The 18,977-nt window shown below is 45.9% G+C and overlaps 1 protein-coding gene and 1 non-coding gene across 2 annotated transcripts in view; both read left to right on the top strand.

Annotated features, from left to right (window-relative positions):
• Positions 1-1,115: 1,115 nt before the first annotated feature.
• Positions 1,116-1,188, top strand: TRNAV-UAC. The gene has a single exon. It is a non-coding gene; the product is annotated as a tRNA-Val (tRNA).
• Positions 1,189-6,919: 5,731 nt separating this feature from the next.
• Positions 6,920-18,977, top strand: part of EBPL (EBP like) — a 33,259-nt gene continuing 21,201 nt past the window's right edge. The window contains exon 1 of the mRNA XM_040266988.1: positions 6,920-7,184. Coding sequence (XP_040122922.1) covers positions 7,014-7,184 — 171 coding nt within the window. The 5' untranslated portion in view covers positions 6,920-7,013. The remainder of the gene's footprint in view (positions 7,185-18,977) is intronic.

Raw genomic sequence — 18,977 nt, 5'->3', positions numbered from 1 at the left:
CTCCACTGGGATTCTCCAAGCAAGAACACTGGAATGGGTTGCCATGCCCTCCTCCAGGGGATCTTCCCAGCCCAGGTCTCCTGCACTGCAGGCAGATTCTTTGCCATCTGAACCACCAGGGAAGCCCAAGAATACTGGAGAGGGTAGCCTTTCTCCACGGGATCTTCCCGACCCAGGAATCCATCCGGGTCTCCTGCATTGCAGGTGAATTCTTTACCATCTGAGCCATCAGGGAAGCTTCCCTGGTAGAGAATCCCTCTGTTACTCCCCACTAAACTCAATTTTGCTGGCTGCTAGTGTAACCTTTAACTCTGTGCTCGTTAATGGGTTGACTTGGGATCTTTTTCAGTTTTTCTCAGCATCAGAGTCTTCCAATGAGTCAGCTCTTCACATCAGGTGGCCAGAGTATTGGAGTTTTGGCCGCAGCATCTGTCCTTCTGATGAATATTCAGGATTGATTTCCTTTATTGATTGACTGGTTTGATCTCCTTGTAGTCCAGAGGACTCAAGAGTCTTCTCCAGAAGCACAGTTCAAAAGCATCAATTCTTCGGTGCTCAGCCTCAGCCTTCTTTATGGTCTAACTCTCACATCATACATGACTACTAGAAAAACCATAGCTTTGACTATATGGACCTTTGTAGGCAAAGTGATGTCTCTGCTTTTTAATACACTGCCTAGATTTGTCATAGCTTTTCTTCTAAGGAACAAGCATCTTTTAATTTCATGGCTGCAGTCACCGTCTACAGTGATTTAGGAGCCCAGGAAAATAAAGTCTGTCACTGCTTCAATTTTTTTCCCCATCTATTTGCCATGAAGTGATAGGAATGGATTCCATGATCTTAGTTTTTTGAATGTTGAGTTTCAAGCCAACTTTTTCACCATCCTCTCTGACTCTTATCATGGGACTCTTTAGCTCCTCTTCACTTTATGCCATAGAGTGGTATCATCTGCATATCACGTTGTTGATATTTCTCCCGGCAGTTGTGATTCCAACTTGTGAGTCATCCAGCCTGGCATTTCGTGTGATGCACTCTATTTACTCATGAAATCCGTCAGCTAACTTCAACGTATATCAGGGTTTCTCAAACCCTTCAGTATTGACATTTTAGGGAATTCCCTGGTGGTCCAGTGGTTAGGACTCTGCACTTACACTGCCGAGGGACCAGGTGCGATCCCTGGTCAGGAAACTAAGATCCTACAGGTCTTGAGGTATGGCCAAAAAAAAAGGAAAAATGGCCATTTTAGGCTGGGTAGTGTTTGATTGTGGGAGGCTGTCCTGTGTATTGTAGGGTGTTTGGTTGCATCATTAGGCTCTGCCCACAAGACTTTGTAGCATCTCTGCGCTTCCCAGTCAGGACAGCGAAAAATGTCTCAAGACACAGCCACGTGTTTCCTGGGGGCCAGAACTGCCCCATGCGTGAATGATTGGCCTAAATCAATTCAGCTAGGAAACTTCTCCACTCAAATGAGACAGCCTAAATCATGCCTTCTGTTCTATGAACAGTGCCAGGTCTTCCACCCCCGACCCCCAGAAACAGAAGATAAAAAGAGGAAACCCCCTCCCCACCCCTGCCAAAAAAAAAAAAATGTGCCTTTTCTTCATTCTCAGTTTTAGGAGAAATCAGCTTAGCACATTTCCCAGATCCCATATGAGGACTTCTGGCAGTCCTGAGCCTATCTACTGCAAAGGGCTTAGGAGGAATGGCAACGTGGAGTAGTTACTCTCTTACATGCATCCTGTGGCTACAAGAAGTTGTGTGTGCGTGCACCACTAGGGAAGCCCAGTTCACCCAGTTGCATCCAATTCTTTGCCATACTGTGGACTGCAGGCCACCAGGCTCCTTTGTCCATGGAATTTCCCAAGCAAGATTACTGGAGTGGGTTGCCATTTTCTCCTCCAGGGGATCTTCCCAAGCCAGCGATCGAAACAGCATGCCCTGTGTCTCCTGCATTGAAGGTGGATTCTTTACCACTGAGCTACCAGGGGAGCCCTAAAAGTTGTGTGAAACAACCAAATGTGTGGACTGCCCTTTGTTTTCTCAACACTTCCCTGTAGCAATGTGTTTGAAACACTTTTAGTTGAAGAGCTTGAAGTTTTTTGGGAGACCTGGGGTTGGAGCAGAGAAATCCCTAGCATAGTTTGTAAAACACCTCTTTGAAGCAATATGAGAGATTGGCTTCATCAGGATACTTCACAGGTTTATTAAAAATGATTAAATCAGGGGATCTATGGGTGTTCTATAAAGTACGTGTTCCCTGCAGGGCCTTTCTTCTGCAACATCCATTTTCCCAGCCCTGAAGAACTGCCTACCATCTGCCTTCTTGAATAATTCTTTAAAACTGTGGTTCCTGGAGATAAATGGGGCCTTGTGCCAAGTGCTGTGTGAAGCCTCAAGGGAAACCAGGCATCTTCACAGGGCAGTGGTTTTACTTGATGTAAGAAAGTTTTATGGTACTACAGACCTAGGTGTTAGAGAGTAAAGGACACATTTTGCGTAATGTTTTAACGACAAAATCAGGTTTTGTTTTTGAGGCAGACCATTTTGTGGACACATTTCTGCAGGCTGGGAGTCAGAAGAGTTGGAGAAGCAAATGCACTCCCAAGTCGATCTACTTATGGACTAGCTTGCATTGTGACTGAGTCTTAATATTGAATGAAAGTCACCACTCTCAAAGAACCATCATTACAAATGAACTGTTCTTAATTTCAAGTATAGACTTTTAATTATTCCCGGATAGCGGAAGAGACAGATCTGTTTTTATTAACGTCCTTTCTCAGCCTGAACACCATGCGTTTCAGCCATCCTGCTTTAAAGTCCTTCCTGGACCTGGTTCCTCTTGGCTTCGTGCAGTCCAAGGACCCTATGTATGAAGTGTGCTTTGGCTAGTTTCTGGATACAGTGGAATGGGACCATTCCATTATCTGGCCATTTAATTCTGTTAACATGGAAGAGACTGTTTCAGTTACTTTACCAGCTTCATCATCGTTAGATTTGTGATCCGGTAACAGCCTCAGTTCCCTTTGTTTTTAGCTCTTTTCAATCCAGTAGTTTGGTGTTTATAGTTTTCAAACCTTAATAGAATCTATAAATTTCACTTTATTTGATTTCAGCTCAGTTTTCTTCATAATAACATTCCTTATCTGTATGTATCTTTTCCATGGCTTCAGGCATTTTTTTATAAATAGGAATTTTGAAACTAAGCCTTTAAGAACATTTGAACACTCTTGAGCATCCTATCCCCTACCAGGCCCCGTGCTAGGGTGCAAGGTCCACGCACACACAAAGTAAAGTAAACGTTAGGTCAAATGTTAGAGATACACAGCGATATGTAATAGAGGGAGTTGGCCTGGTTAGGAAGGTGATAATCAGGCTGGCAGTGAGTTCTCAGTAAATGCCAGCCACTGGTACGAGTGCTTAAGAAGTACCAACTTGGCCCTCAACATCTCTGTGATGAAGATTCTTATTATCAGGCAAACAGCAGTTAAAGTCTCCAAAAATTACACAGCTGATAATGGTGAAGGAAAAGCAGGAGTTAATTGGGCAGATTCACTGGAAAAGCTTTTCTGGCAGAAGAAACAGTACAAAGTAGGAAGGAGCATGGGAGTCCAGGTAGTGAAAGGAAGTACAGCTGGAGCCAGAATGATGGTGAAGGGGAGGGCTGCCAGGGACAGGCAGATGCCAGACCCCCACCTGTAAGGCACACAAAGAAGTTTTGATATGCTACAAGCAACGGTAAATCATCTTCATTAAACAAGAGTAATGATAGAAGTATTGTGTTTAATAACAATCATTAGCTGGTAGGGCAAGGACAGGAAATATACTTTGAGTTTAGTAATGTGTACAGGTTGAAATAGTGAGTGTGAAGCCCTGAAGCAAGAGAGGGTGAACAGGTTGGTCCATGAAGTGGATGAAAGAAAGTGTCCAACTCTTCACGACCCCATGGAGTAGCCAGGCTCCTCTGTCTGTGGGATTTCCCAGGCAAGAATACTGGAGTGGGTTGCCATGCCCTTCTGCAGGGGATCTTTCCAACGCAGGGATCGAACCTGGGTCTCTAGCACTGTGGGCAGATTCTTTACCATCTGAGCCACCAGATGGAATCCAGAGATACTGGCAACTAAAACAGGAGCAAGCGAAGCTTAGATCAGGAATTGGAGGAGAGGAAGATATCAAGGATGATTTCTGTGTTTCTGGGTTGCTATAACTGATGAATATGAATATTAAGTGGCATAAAAGATAATAAGCAACACTGAGGAGGAGTTCCCTGGTTCATTGGTTAGGACTTGGCGCTTTCACTGCTGTGGCTGAGGATCAATCTCTGGTTGAGGAACAAAGATCACGAAAGCCTCACAGTGCAGTCAGAAGAAAAAGAAAAAAGCAACAGTAGAGAGTCAGACGCATGGAGTAGAGGGTGATGAGTCCAGTTCAGGTTGAGTTGAGTGGAGACTCGCAAATGATGGTCAACACTGTAAATACTGGGGCTCAGAGGAGAGAGCCAGCACTAGAGATCTGAATCCTCTTGTTTTGGGGATTATTAAAACAGGAAGTACAGGTCATCCCTGGGTATCCATGGGGCATTTGTTCCAGAAGCCCCTGTGTGTACCAGAATCCATGGATGTTCAAGTCTCATTAGTTTGCCCTTCCTATCTGTGGATTCAAGAGCTGACTGTTCAGTACAGTTCAGTTGCTCAGTCGTGTCCAACTCTTTTCGACCCCATGGACTGCAGCACGCCAGGCCTCTCTGTCCATCACCAACTTCCAAAGCCTACTCAAACTCATGTTCATCGCATCAGTGATGCCATCCAACCATCTCATCCTCTGTCATCCACTTCTGCCTTCAATCTTTCCCAGCGTCAGGGTCTTTTCCAAGGAGTCAGTTCTTCCCATCAGGTGTCCAAAGTATCATAGTTTTAGCTTTAGCATCAGTCCTTCTAATGTACATTCAGGACTGATTTCCTTTAGGATTGATTGGCTGTCCTTGCAGTCCAAGGGACTCGCAAGAGTCTTCTCCAACACCACAGTTCTAAAGCATCAATTCTTCAGCGCTCAGCTTTCTTCATAGTCCAGCTCTCACATCCATACATGACTACTGGGAAAACCATAGCCTTGAATAGACTGACCTTTGTTGGCAAAGTAATGTCTCTGCTTTTTAATATGCTGTCTAGGTTGGTCATAGCCTTTCTTCCAAGGAGCAAGCATCTTCCAGTTTCATGGCTGCAGTCACCATCTGCAGTGACTTTGGAGCCCAAAAAGATAGTCTGTCACTGTTTCCTTGTTTCCCCATCTATTTGCCATGAAGTGATGGGACCGGATGCCATGATCTTAGTTTTCTGAATGTTGAGTTTTAAGCCAACTTTTTCACTCTCCTCTTTCACTTTCAGGAGGCTCTTTAGTTCTTCGCTTTCTGCCATAAGGGTGGTGTCATCTGCATATCTGAGGTTATTGATATTTCTCCCAGCAATCTTGATTGCAGCTTGTGGCTTCGTCCAACCCGGCTGACTGTAGTTGTCTGTTAAGCATCTACTCAAGGGTCAAAAAGCAAAGGCCTTGGGGACACTCACTCGTGGGTGGGTTCTGGCCTTGGCCCAGTCACTGAGAGTCCTTAGACAAGTTATTTAAATCTGTTATTTGAGCCTGTTTCCACATTTGTAAAATAGGAGGACACACACTGAGTCCCAGGGTTGTAAAGAAAGATAAAATACCACATGACCTGGCTTAGCTGTGAAGAATCTGCCTGCCAATGCAGGAGACAGATTCCATCCCTGGGTCAGGAAGATTCCTCTGGAGAAAGAAAAGGCAACCCACTCCAGTAGAACAGGGAAGCTTGGTGGGCTACAGTCCCTGGAGTGGCAAAGACTCAAACACGACTGAGCAACTAAACAGCAACACAGTAAGTACAACATAAAATACCACAGGTAACTTATCTGGTACCAAACTGCTGTGACCTACTGCTCCTCGCCCATACTTATGCTGCTTTTGGATCTTTAAGGATAGTGTTAGAGTAAGCCATAATGTCTACTGATGGTTGCTTGCAAGGCTTAATTAGAATATTTTGTCCCTAAAATTCTCCCCCCCACACCCCCTACCTCCTCCCGTCCTCCACTGCAGGCTATTGGCAAAAATTCCAACAGCTGGACTTCACTTCCTGGCTTAAGGCTTTGAACCCTGTTAACAATCACACTGCATCAAAAGGTGTGGCCCTACCGCCAGCCTTTTGGGCGTGGTCTGGGAATAGCTGGCTTACCCTTACTCCTTGGAAGGAAAGTTATGACCAACCTAGACAGTATATTAAAAAGCAGAGACATTACTTTGCCATCAAAGGTCGGTCTAGTCAAGGCTACGGTTTTTCCAATGGTCATGTATGGATGTGAGAGTTGGACTGTGAAGAAGGCTGAGCGCCGAAGAATTGATGCTTTTGAACTGTGGTGTTGGAGAAGACTTGAGAGTCCCTTGGACTGCAAGGAGATCCACCCAGTCCATCCTAAAGGAGATCAGTCCTGGGTGTTCATTGGAAGGACTGATGTTGAAGCTGAAACTCCAATACTTTGGCCACCTGATGCGAAGAGTTGACTCATTTGAAAAGACCCTGATGCTGGGAAAGATTGAAGGCTGAGAAGAAGGGGACGACCAAGGATGAGATGGCTGGATGGCATCACTGACTCAATGGACAGGAGTCTGAGTAAACTCCGGGAGTTGGTGATGGACAGGGAGGCCTGGCGTGCTGCAGTCCATGGGGTCGGAAAGAGTCGGACGCGACTGAGTGAACAGAACTGGGAATAGGTCTGGTTTCGGCAGTTAAGAAAATTGGTGAGCATGAACCTGAGTTGAGAAAACGTCTGGCTCTGCAGTGTAGGGACTTCGCGGGGCAGCTGGGCGGGAGGGTGAAGCCTCCTTTCGCCCCACCCCCTCGCCGCGCAGCCCCGCCTCCTCGCCGCGCAGCCCCGCCTTCCGGCTCATTGCTCGCGGGGAGATCCCAGCCCAGGTGCGGGCAGTCTGCGCTCAGAGCTGGAAGCATGCACGCGGGCGGGGAGCTGGGCGCCTCGGCGGGCGGCTCGCTGCTGCTGTGCGCCTCGCTGCTGGCAGTGGGCTGCGCACTGGGCCTGCGCCTGGGCCGGGGGCGGAGGACGGCGGACCGCGGGTTGCTCGCCTGGCTCTGCTTCAACGCCCTGGTGCATTTCGCGCTGGTAAGTAAGCGTCCTCGTCTGGGCCCCGAAAACGCGGAAGGACGCCGCCTCTCTTGAGACCCTTCCCTCTAGCTTCCAGGAAAGGACGCGGACGCCAGGGACGCCTTGGCCGCCCCGGGCCTTATGGCGGGAGACCCGGGAATCACCTGGAGGCCTGTGGCCTTTGGCCAGATACTGCACTTCTCCGAGGTCCCAAGGCCATAGCGCAGCTTTCCTAGTGGTGCCAGTTTCTCTACCAGATTAAAACTAAACCAGGAAAAGCCGAACATTGTTATCCCTCTATGGTGCTGTTAGTCGGATTGTAAGCTGCCGAAGGGCCTTGGCTTGCTTGACTTCTTAACCTGCACATAGATGTTTAAGATAATTGAGAGTTTTTGAATGACCCAGAGGCAGCAGGGAGGGGTGATGAGGTACGCTGGGGCCTGAACCAAAACCCCAAACCCGCTCCCAAATAGTAATCATCACTTGTTAGGTAACTACTGTATGCAGGCCCAGTACTGTGTTTAAAATTTCTGACCTGTTAACACCCAGTAAGTCACTTATTATTGTCCCCATTTTACAGAGAAACAAGCCTGCAAAGTTAGATGACTTCACAGTGCCACACAGCTGGCGTGATTTTCGGAATAACTTTTATTAATTAGTCTGACTCCAAAGCTTGCACTTTATTTCATGCCAGGCTTTAGGAAACCTGTTCTCAAAACTTCAACTCACTTTTTGTATGGCCAGGACGGTTGCTTTTAAGGGATTCTATTGAAAATGCCCCACTTCCCGTGCACACACTCTTCTTAAAGCCTTTTGTTAAGCTAGGCAAAATATCTTTTTCCTTTTTTTGCCAATTTGACCTTGGTTAAATCTAGGCAAACCCAAAGCTAATGTGAAGCCAAGGTCTCTACAATCGGTTCTCCTCCCTATCTGGTGGTTTCAATCAACGGAGGACAGAAAATACAAGAAAAAAATTCCAGAAATTTCCAAGATGAATTTGCCCGCCTCTTCAACTCCCCCTCCTCACCCACAACTAGTTACATGGTATTTACCTTGTATTTACAGCTACTTATGTAGTATTTACATAGTGTTGGGTATTAAAGGTGAGCTAGAGATGATTTGATTTAGGTCATACCTGAATGGTATAGTGGTTTTCCCTACTTTCTTCAATTAAAGTCTGAATTTGGTAATAAGGAGTTCATGATCTGAGCCACAGTCAGCTCCTGGTCTTGTTTTTGTTGACTGTATAGAGCTTCTCCATCTTTGGCTGCAAAGAATATAATCAATCTGATTTCAGTGTTGCCCATCTGGTGATGTCCATGTGTAGAGTCTTCTCTTGTGTTGTTGGAAGAGGGTGTTTGCTATGACCAGTGCATTTTCTTGGCAAAACTCTGTTAGCCTTGGCCCTGCTTCATTCCGCATTCCAAGGCCAAATTTGCCTGTTACCTCAGGTGTTTCTTGACTTTCTACTTTTGCATTCCAGTCCCCTATAATGAAAAGGACATCTTTTTGGGGTGTTAGTTCTAAAAGGTCGCGTAGGTCTTCATAGAACCATTCAACTTCAGCTTCTTCAGTGTTACTGGTTGGAGCATAGACTTGGATAACTGTGATATTGAATGGTTTGCCTTGGAGAGGAACAGAGATCATTCTGTCGTTTTTGAGATTGCATCCAAGTACTGCATTTCGGACTCTTCTGTTGACCACGATGGCTACTCCATTTCTTCTGAGGGATTCCTGCCCACAGTAGTAGATATAATGGCCATCTGAGTTAAATTCACCCATTCCAGTCCATTTTAGTTCGCTGATTCCTAGAATGTCGACGTTCACCCTTGCCATCTCTTGTTTGACCACTTCCAATTTGCCTTGATTCATGGACCTGACATTCCAGGTTCCTATGCAATATTGCTCTTTACAGCATCGGACCTTGCTTCTATCACCAGTCACATCCACAGCTGGGTATTGTTTTTGCTTTGGCTCCATCCCTTCATTCTTTCTGGAGTTATTTCTCCACTGATCTCCAGTAGCATGTTGGGCACTACTGACCTGGGGACTTCCTCTTTCAGTATCCTATCATTTTGCCTTTTCATACTGTTCATGGGGTTCTCAAGGCAAGAATACTGAAGTGGTTTGCCATTCCCTTCTCCAGTGGACCACATTCTGTCAGACCTCTCCACCATGACCTGCCCGTCTTGGGTTGCCCCGCGGGCATGGCTTAGTTTCATTGAGTTAGACAAGGCTGTGGTCCTAGTGTGATTATATTGACTAGTTTTCTGTGCGTATGGTATGACCTAAATCAAATCCCTTATGATTATACAGTGGAAGTGAGAAATAGATTTAAGGGCCTAGATCTGATAGATAGAGTGCCTGATGAACTATGGATGGAGGTTCATGACATTGTACAGAAGACAGGGATCAAGACCATCCCCATGGAAAAGAAATGCAAAAAAGCAAAATGGCTGTCTGGGGAGGACTTACAAATAGCTGTGAAAAGAAGAGAGACAAAAAGCAAAGGAGAAAAGGAAAGATATAAGCATCTGAATGCAGAGTTCCAAAGAATAGCAAGAAGAGATAAGAAAGCCTTCCTCAGCGATCAATGCAAAGAAATAGAGGAAAAGAACAGAATGGGAAAGACTAGAGATCTCTTCAAGAAGATTAGAGATACCAAGGGAACATTTCATGCAAATATGGGAAGAAGTGGCAAGAATACACAGAAGAACTGTACAAAAAAGATCTTCACAACTCGGATAATCACGATGGTGTGATCACTCATCTAGAGCCAGACATCCTGGAACGTGAAGTCAAGTGGGCCTTGGAAAGCATCACTATGAACAAAGCTAGTGGAGGTAATGGAATTCCAGTTCAGCGATTTCAAATCCTGAAAGATGATGCTGTGAAAGTGCTGCACTCAATATGCCAGCACATTTGGAAAACTCAGCAGTGGCCACAGGACTGGAAAAGGTCAGTTTTCATTCCAATCCCAAAGAAAGGCAATGCCAAAGAATGCTCAAACTACCGCACAATTGCAGTCATCTCACATGCTAGTAAAGTAATGCTCAAAATTCTCCAAGCAAGCCTTCAGCAATACGTGAACCGTAAACTTCCAGATATTCAAGCTGGTTTTAGAAAAGGCAGAGGAACCAGAGATCAAATTGCCAACATCTACTGGATCATGGAAAAAGCAAGAGAGTTCCAGAAAAACATCTATTTCTGCTTTATTGACTATGCCAAAGCCTTTGACTGTGTGGATCACAATAAACTGTGGAAAATTCTGAAAGAGATGGGAATACCAGACCACCTGACCTGCCTCTTGAGAAATCTATATGCAGATCAGGAAGCAACAGTTAGACCTGGACATGGAACAACAGACTGGTTCCAAATAGCAAAAGGAATATGTCAAGGCTGTATATTGTCACCCTGCTTATTTAACTACTATGCAGAGTACATCATGAGAAACGCTGGACTGGAAGAAACACAAGCGGGAATCAAGATTGCTGGGAGAAATATCAATAACCTCAGATATGGAGATGATACCACCCTTATGGCAGAAAGTGAAGAGGAACTAAAAAGTCTCTTGATGAGAGTGAAAGAGGAGAGTGAAAAAGTTGGCTTAAAGCTCCACATTCAGAAAACGAAGATCATGGCATCTGGTCCCATCACTTCATGGGAAATAGATGGGGAAACAGTGGAAACAGTGTCAGACTTTATTTTCCTGGGCTCCAAAATGACTGCAGATGGTGACTGCAGCCATGAAATTAAAAGACGCTTACTCCTTGGAAGAAAAGTTATGACCAACCTAGACAGCATATTGAAAAGCAGAGACATTACTTTGCCGAGTAAGGTCCGTCTAGTCAAGGCTATGGTTTTTCCAGTAATCATGTATGGATGTGAGAGTTGGACTGTGAAGAAGGCTGAGCACCGAAGAATTGATGCTTTTGAACTGTGGTGTTGGAGAAGACTCTAGAGAGTCCCTTGGACTGCAAGGAGATCCAACCAGTCCATTCTGAAGGAGATCAGCCCTGGGATTTCTTTGGAAGGAAAGATGCTGAAGCTGAAACTCCAGTACTTTGGCCACCTCATGCGAAGTGTTGACTCATTGGAAAAGACTCTGATGCTGGGAGGGACTGGGGGCAGGAGGAGAAGGGGATGACAGAGGATGAGATGGCTAGATGGCATCACTGACTCGATGGACGTGAGTCTGAGTGAACTCTGGGAGTTGGTGATGGACAGGGAGGCCTGGCGTGCTGTGATTCATGGGGTCACAAAGAGTCAGACACGACTGAGCGACTGAACTGAACTGAGAGATGATTTAAAGCCTAAGGCATGCTCTCCGGGTATATGCAAATACTACACCATTTTTACAGAAGTGACTTGAGCATTTGTGGGTTTTGGCATGCCTGGGAAACAGTCCCTGTCTGAGGCAGGACTGGAATATTGAGAAAGAGCAGAGTTTTGGATAGTCACCTAGGGTGCAGATGTTTATCAGTTGGATATGTGCACATAGCAGATACTGCAGGAGTGGAATGATGAAATTCCTTCTTTCGTAATAGTCAACTTGTGGACGTTGAAGACAGTAAATCGTTCCCTCCGCTCCTTTATTTACATAATTGATTTTTTTTTTTTTTTTGCTGCACGGGGGCCTCGGTTGCAGCACATGGCATCTTCGGTCTTCGTTGCAGAATGCAGGATCTTTAGTTGCGACATGTGAACTCTTAGTTGCAGCATGCGGGATCTAGTTTCCCGACCAGGAATCAAACCGTGGCCCCCTGCATTGGACCACCTGGGGAGTCTCTAAAGAATTTTTAGGCCGTTGCTGAACACAAGGTGTCCAAGGAACAGGGGCAATAAAACAGGTTACAAGGCTCACATAAAGTGTATTATATTTTAGACACACAAAAAGGGTATAAAAACACTAAAACATAGACCCACATGTTCACCACCTAGTTCAAAATTAAAGTCTGCTTTTCAAGCACCGACTGCCAGGAAGCACTGGATACCTCTCCACTTGGCACCTTGAGGTGTAGCCCCATGTATGCCCCACTCTCCTCCTTTATTCTGAAGGAAATTCTTCCCCCCACCACCACCCATGGACCCATCTTGTGCTGTTTACCTGTCTCAGCTGCAAAACATCCCACTGTTTGAGTGTACCATACCATACATACCTTGAAGTGAAAGTGTTAGTCGCTTGGTCATGTCCAACTCTGTGACCCCATGGTCTATAGCCTGCCAAGCCCCTCTGTTCTTATAATTCTCCAGACAAGAGTACTGGAGTGGGTTGCCTTTCCCTTCTCCAAGGGATCTTCCCAACCCAGAGATCAAACCCTTGTCTCCTGCATCTCCTAATTGTAGGCAGATTCTTTGCCATCTGAGCCACTGGGGACCTGAATACATACCTTGAATACATACAATAATCCCTTAATTCTAAAAGGCACTTTTTTTTTGGTATGTTACAACAATCAGTGGCATAACCACTGTGGATTATTTTATTGATATATTAAAATATATTTTTTAAATAAATATTTAATTTGAGCTTCCTTATGGCTCAGTCAGTAAAGAATCTGCCTGGAATGCAAGAGACCCAGATTCGATCCCTGGGTCAAGAATATCCCCTGGAGAAGGAAATGGCAACCCACTCCAGTATTCTTGCCTGGGAAATCCCAAGGACAGAGGAGCCTGGTGGGCTACAGTCCATGGGGTTTCAAGAGTCAGACACAATTAGCCACTAAACCACCACTAAAAAATATGTATTCATTTGTCTCACTGCACCAACTCTTCGTTACAGCACCTGGCGTCTTTTACTTGTGGTGTTCGAACTATTTGAGCAGCATGTGGGATCTAGTTATCTGACCAGGGATTGAACCTGGGCCCCTTGCATGGAGAGTGTGGAATCACAGCCACTGGGTCACCAGGGAAGTCCCTGATATTTTATGTCTCTGGAATTAGGTTGTATCTTTCAGTTGATAATGAAATATGATAGATAAAAGCACGCCCATTAATAATGTCTGGTTAAGTTGACTATTTACACACAATGCTTCAACCAGCATCTTGGTACACATATCTTAGAGACTGTGAGAAGGGCTCTTAAGTGGTTGAGGCCTACCAGGCAAATGCATGTCCATATTATCTTTGAGATGATTGGAAGTTTGTTGCAAGAATACCCAGAAATGTGGGCAGAGCTAAGATTTGAATAGAAAAACTGAAGGAGGTCTGAAACCCCAGCTCACTTCTTTCCACTGGAACCTGAGCTGTCTCTCGTCACCCCTTTTGACTTGACTTCTCAAATTGAGGAGCTGTCTGGGTCTGGTGACCACCATAAACTGCCGAGCTCCCCTGTTGCACAGAGATTCAACCAAGCATTGCCAGAGATGGTTCAGGTCCCTGATGTCCAATCAGACACTGGTTACCTGGGGCTGCAGCTCTGACCTCCAGCTCATCGATTATGGCCGGGATGGAGGGCTGGTTGGTTTCCTGTCTGATGGGAGCCATGGTGACATCCAGGAAGAAATCAGTGGTTTGGCTCACCATTGCTCAACAGGTGCTATGGGTGTTTCTTGCCCTGGTGCTTCATGGTTTTTCTCTCATCTGTGATCTAAGTATGGCATTCTAGGCGTGGCCAGGGGGCTTCCCAGGTGGCACTGATGGTAAAGAATCTGTCTGCCCATGCAGGGGACACAGACCCAGGTTCAGTCCCTGTGTCAGGAAGATCCCCTGGAATAGGAAATGGCAACCTGCTCCCGTATTCTTTCCTGGAGAATCTCATGCACAGAGGAGCCTGGTGGGCTACAGTCTATAAGGTCGCAAAGAGCTGAAAACAACTGAGTGACTGAGCACAGGCGTGGCCAGAGCTGGAGGCAGGGTGTATATGCCTGTTTGGGGAACATGTGGAAGTCCAGATTGATTAGAACGGAAGATTTACATAGGGTAAGGCTCTAGCAACCCGTGTCCAGCTGATATCTGCAGACCTAGGTGATTACCATAGGCTTTGATTTCTTTCTTTAGAGAAAGAGACAGAGGACTATACTGATAGTCCTCTGTCAGTATCTATGGTAGATTGCTTCCATAACCCCGTGGGATATTCAAAACCACAAATCCTTAGGTCCCTTATATAAAGAAGGGGGACAAACTGGAAAGAGAACTTGGATTACAGATAAGGCTTAGAGTTTTGTTCTGTGGAAGGAAGCCATGGAAGTGTTTCAGTCAAGGAAGTGAGGTGGCCAGAGTGGATCTTTCAAAAGATAATTTGTTGGTGCTGTGTTAAGTCACAGGGTAAGGGGTCTGAGATTTTACCTTTCTTCAAGTGAAGTTAGCCTTGTTGATTGTCCAAGCTCCACAGGGCAAGGCAGTGAGGGCCAGATGGTACTTGCACAGGCTGGAGGGGTGCGTTACAGGAGAGGAACAACCTCCAAATTAGTTCCCATCCTCTGTGGAGCTGTTGGTGACCTGCTCCTACTTCTCTCTGGAGAAAGAACTTATCTTTACTCAGAAATGTAAACAGATCTCTGAGGAAGAGGAGGTAAGATCTTTATCTTCATTACCCTGAAACATCTCAGGAAGGAGGGGTGTCTAAGCCCTACTACTATGGAATGTCTCCTTACATGCATACTCTTTTTTTTTTAATAGATTATTTTTTTACATGTTTTTCTTTTTAGAGTAATTTCGTTTGTTTTGGGCTGTGCTGGGTCTTTGTTGCTGTGCAGGCTTTTTCTCTAGTTGCTGTGTTAGTTGCTCAGTCATGTCCAACCCTTTGGACAGTCCGACCCCATGGACTATAGCCCGCCGGGCTCCTCTGTCCATGGGGTTCTCCAGGCAAGTATACTGGAGTGGGTTGCCATCACCTTCTCCAGGGGATCTTCCCAACCCAAGGATCTTCGTTGTGGTGCATGAACTCTAGTTGTGTTGTGGCGTACGGGCACCAGAGCCCATGGGCTTTAGTAGTAGTTTAGTGCCTAGGCTCAGAAGTTGCGGCACTGGGCTTAATTGCTCCACAGCATGTGGGGTCTTAGTTCCCTGATCAGGGATCAAACCCACATCCTCTGCACTGCAAGGCAGATTCTTAACCACGAGACCACCAGAAATATTCTTGAATTAGTGTTCATGACTGTGCTTAGACACCCCAGCCAGACATTGCCAGAATAGGAGATCTTTATGGAAAATTGTTCCCTAACAGATGCAGGGTGGATTGGAAAGGAGAGTTCAGGGCAAGAAGATCAGCTAAAAGTGATTGCAGTATTTTAGGAATGAGAAGAAAGCTGAGCTCGGGTAGTGATGAAAATTAAAATGAGGAAAGCGAAAGGAAGAATTTTATGAGTCAGAGTAACCACTTATACATCGGGAGTGGAGATGATCTTGGGGTTTAGAATCTGGCCGGCTTGGATAATGTTGATAATGTTAACAAGGACAAGAAAGTCTGATTTTAAAACTGTGAGTCTGGGACTCCAGGGTGTAATTGAGGGGAAATGGTTGGAAGGCGCTGAAAATGTAAGACCCGTTGGAGAGACAGAGTCAGGGTGGAACAGAGAGTTGGAAGTTCCTCCCTGGACTGGAGGAGAGTAGGAAGCCCTGGGGAGAGTGACTTCCGAAGAAGAGGAAACAGAACAGTGAAAGCCTGGGGGATTACAGCAGAGTCTTTTGATACTGCTATTGAACAGTCAGGAAGAAGAATATCCAGGAAGGATCTTGGGGGCAAGGCCAAGAACAAGATATAGTGCTGGGTCCTGGGAGCCAAAGAAGGGAATTTCAGGGTCACCGTGAAATGTGCAGCACTGTTACAAAAATAAAAAGTTCAAAAAAGGTAAAGGCTGAGCCTTTTGGGACCAGCCATCAGGAAGTGGATGTAGATGGCATTGCTTGAATGAGGGCACCAGCAGCTGGGGGCAAGGGCTTAGCAGGTGGGGCAGAGGGGAAGTGGACTCAGCATATGCCAGACTTGCAGGAGATCTGGTGGTGGGAGGAAGGACAGTGTAGGAATGTGCCGACTTGAAGAAAAATGGACAGACTTAAGAGCTGTGAGTGTAAGTTGTTTTTTTTTTTTAATTTATTTAATATATAGAGGTATTTTTTTAGCTGCACTGGGTCTCTGTTGCTGCGTGGGCTTTCTCTAGTTGCAGAGAGCGGGGGCTACTCTCTAGCTGGCGTGCGCAGGCTTCTCTTACTGGGGAGCTCGGGCTCTAGGCATGGGGGCTTAGTTGCCCCACAGCACACGGCGTCTTCCCTGACCAGGGATCAAACCCATGTCCCCCGCATTGACGGATGAGTTCTTAACCGCAGGACCGCCAGGGAAGTCTGTGAGTCTGTTTTAATTCAGGGACCTTACTGAGGACTGTGAGTGGCCCAGGAGACAGCCTCTCGGGAGCTCAGAAGAAGCTGCCCCCAAAAGATAGGGGAAAAGAAAGAAGAAAGTCACTCAGTCATGTCTGACTCTGTGACCCACCAGGCTCCTCTGTCCGTGGAATTCTTCAGGCAGGAATACTAGAGTGGGTTGCCATGAAAGAGCATATATATGGGTTTTGGCTAGGGAAGACGTGCAGTCAAGCACACGTCCTCGATAAAAAAAAATCACTGCTGGTCACAAAAAGACAAGATATCTCAAGGTAACAATATCAGTGCTTGTCCAGCCATATATGTGAAGATGCTTGAATCTGGGCTCATGAAAATTCCTCCTGAGACGTGCATCCTAAAATCTCTGGGGCCTGTTTTTCTGAAGCACAGTGTGTCTCATCCTGTATTTCACCCCAAGTTCCTCTCAGGGAGCGCAGCAACTCCAGTGGCTGTTGACTTCATCCGCATAGAGCTGGGTGCTGAGCAACACCCTTTATTCTTCGTTGTTTACAAAGAAAAGTTCAAAAGATACAGCAAGAACCAGGGACTTGGGGTTTAAGGTGGGAAGGTCTGCACGCATGTGCGAGCAGGACCCTGGTCCAGAGGAGGGTGGACGGCAGAGCTGTGTGCGGGCCCACGTGTCGTCTGGTGTTGCCCGGTTGAGTGAACCGAGGGGAATCGGATGTGCCTGACTCTGCCACTGGTCCTCTGCTCAGACCCCTAGGCTAGCCATTCCCACCCTCTCATCACTGTGGAGCACCACTCAGGCTTGTCCATCAGGCTGCAGGACGGTTGTCACGGAACATCTGGGCTCTGCAAGTCTCTCCATTCATTCTGCCTTAACGCCCAAGCGTCGTCTTTCTTCAAGAAATCCTGAGGCTGCTTACCTCCCTATTAATTGGTGTATTTTGGACATTACCCTTTTCCGTTTCACGTTGCCATCTGTTCTTTGCTTTCACGGCAATAACTTCAGCCTCTGATCTTGGGACTTTCTAAAATTGTCTTCCTCCCACTACTTTGTCATGAGGTCTGAAGTTGCCTTTTACTTCGCCGTCTGTTGCTGGCTCCTGTCTTCCTTTCCATTTTTGGCATCATTATCTTCATCAGTTTTATTCTAAGATAGATATCCTCTCTGGTAAATGAATTTATAGTCCTTGTGCTGTTTGGTAAGCCTGGTGAATCACAGTTGGTTTAGCTGTGTATTAAGAGTAATGGGTGTGTCACCTTGGCTGGGCCATGGGGTGCGCAGATATTTGGACAAACGTTATTCTGGGTGTTTCTGTGAAGATGTTTTGGATGAAGTTAATATTTACATTGGTAAAGCAGAATACCCTCTGTAACACGAGTGGGCCTCATCCCGTCAGCTGAAGGCCTGTTGTTCAGTTGCTTTGTCGTTCTGACTCTGCGACCCCATGGATTGCATCACGCCAGGCTTCCCTGTCCTTCACCATCTCCCGGAGTTTGCTCAACTCATGTCCACTGATTCAGTGATGCCATCCAACCATCTCATCCTCTGTTGTCCCCTTCTCCTCCTGCCCTGAATCTTTCCCAGTATCAGAGTCTTTTCCAATGAGTCAGCTCTTCGCATCAGGTGGCCAAAGTATTGGAGCTTCAGCTACAGCATCAGTCCTTCCAGTGAATATTCAGGACTGATTTCCTCTAGGATTGACTGGTTGGATCTCCTTGGTGTCCTGACTGGAACAAAAACCTGGTCTTCCCTCAAGTCAGAAAGAAAGCCTTCTACCTGGGACACATTCACGCTGGGACATTGGCTTTTTACTGCCTTTTGACTCGAACTGAAGCAAGGACTTTTCCTGAATCCCAAGCCTGCTGGCCTTTGGACTAGATCTGTAACATTGGGTTCCGTCTTTTCTCAGGCCTCTGGTTGGGTTAGAGCTCCATTGGCTTTCTTGGGTCTCCAGCTTGCTGACTCAACCTCCGGTCGTGGGACTTGTCAGCCTTCATAATTGCTTAAACCAGTTCCTTATGATAAGTCTAGGTAGATAGATATATAGACATAGAGAGACATAAATTTAGGTACACATCTAATCTGGTGGTGCTGTTTATGGTGTCAAAGCCTAAAGAATAGCTCCCAGAATGAGCCACTGTCCATTATTTAGGGTGGTAGACAGTCCTCGTACTTCTGCAGATCAGGATTCAGTCTGTTTTCTAACATGATGAAGAATGTTCCTTAGCAATTGGGATGGCTGTCCATGTAGCCACATCTCAGAATGACATATTGTTCCTCCTTTCCACAAAATGTGAGTGCCTGCTGGCGCACCTGTGTCTAGATACGAACAAAATCGATGACCCTTGTCCTCTCAGAGTTTATGGGTTAGCAGATTTTTTCCTTATTATTTCATGTGGAGAGTAATATTTGTTAATATAAATATTAATAATATTTATTAATGTCACTCAATATGTATGAGAAATTTCCTTTGCAGATAAGGGCTAGGAGAAGCTTAGTTTCTTTTTTAAAAATTGGTCTCTTTCTCT

Source organism: Oryx dammah, unplaced genomic scaffold (assembly GCF_014754425.2).
Source record: "Oryx dammah isolate SB20612 unplaced genomic scaffold, SCBI_Odam_1.1 HiC_scaffold_24, whole genome shotgun sequence".
NCBI classification, from domain to species: Eukaryota; Metazoa; Chordata; class Mammalia; order Artiodactyla; family Bovidae; genus Oryx; species Oryx dammah.
The sequence above is the reverse complement of the archived record's forward strand: the minus strand, read 5'-3'. Positions and strand labels throughout refer to the sequence as shown.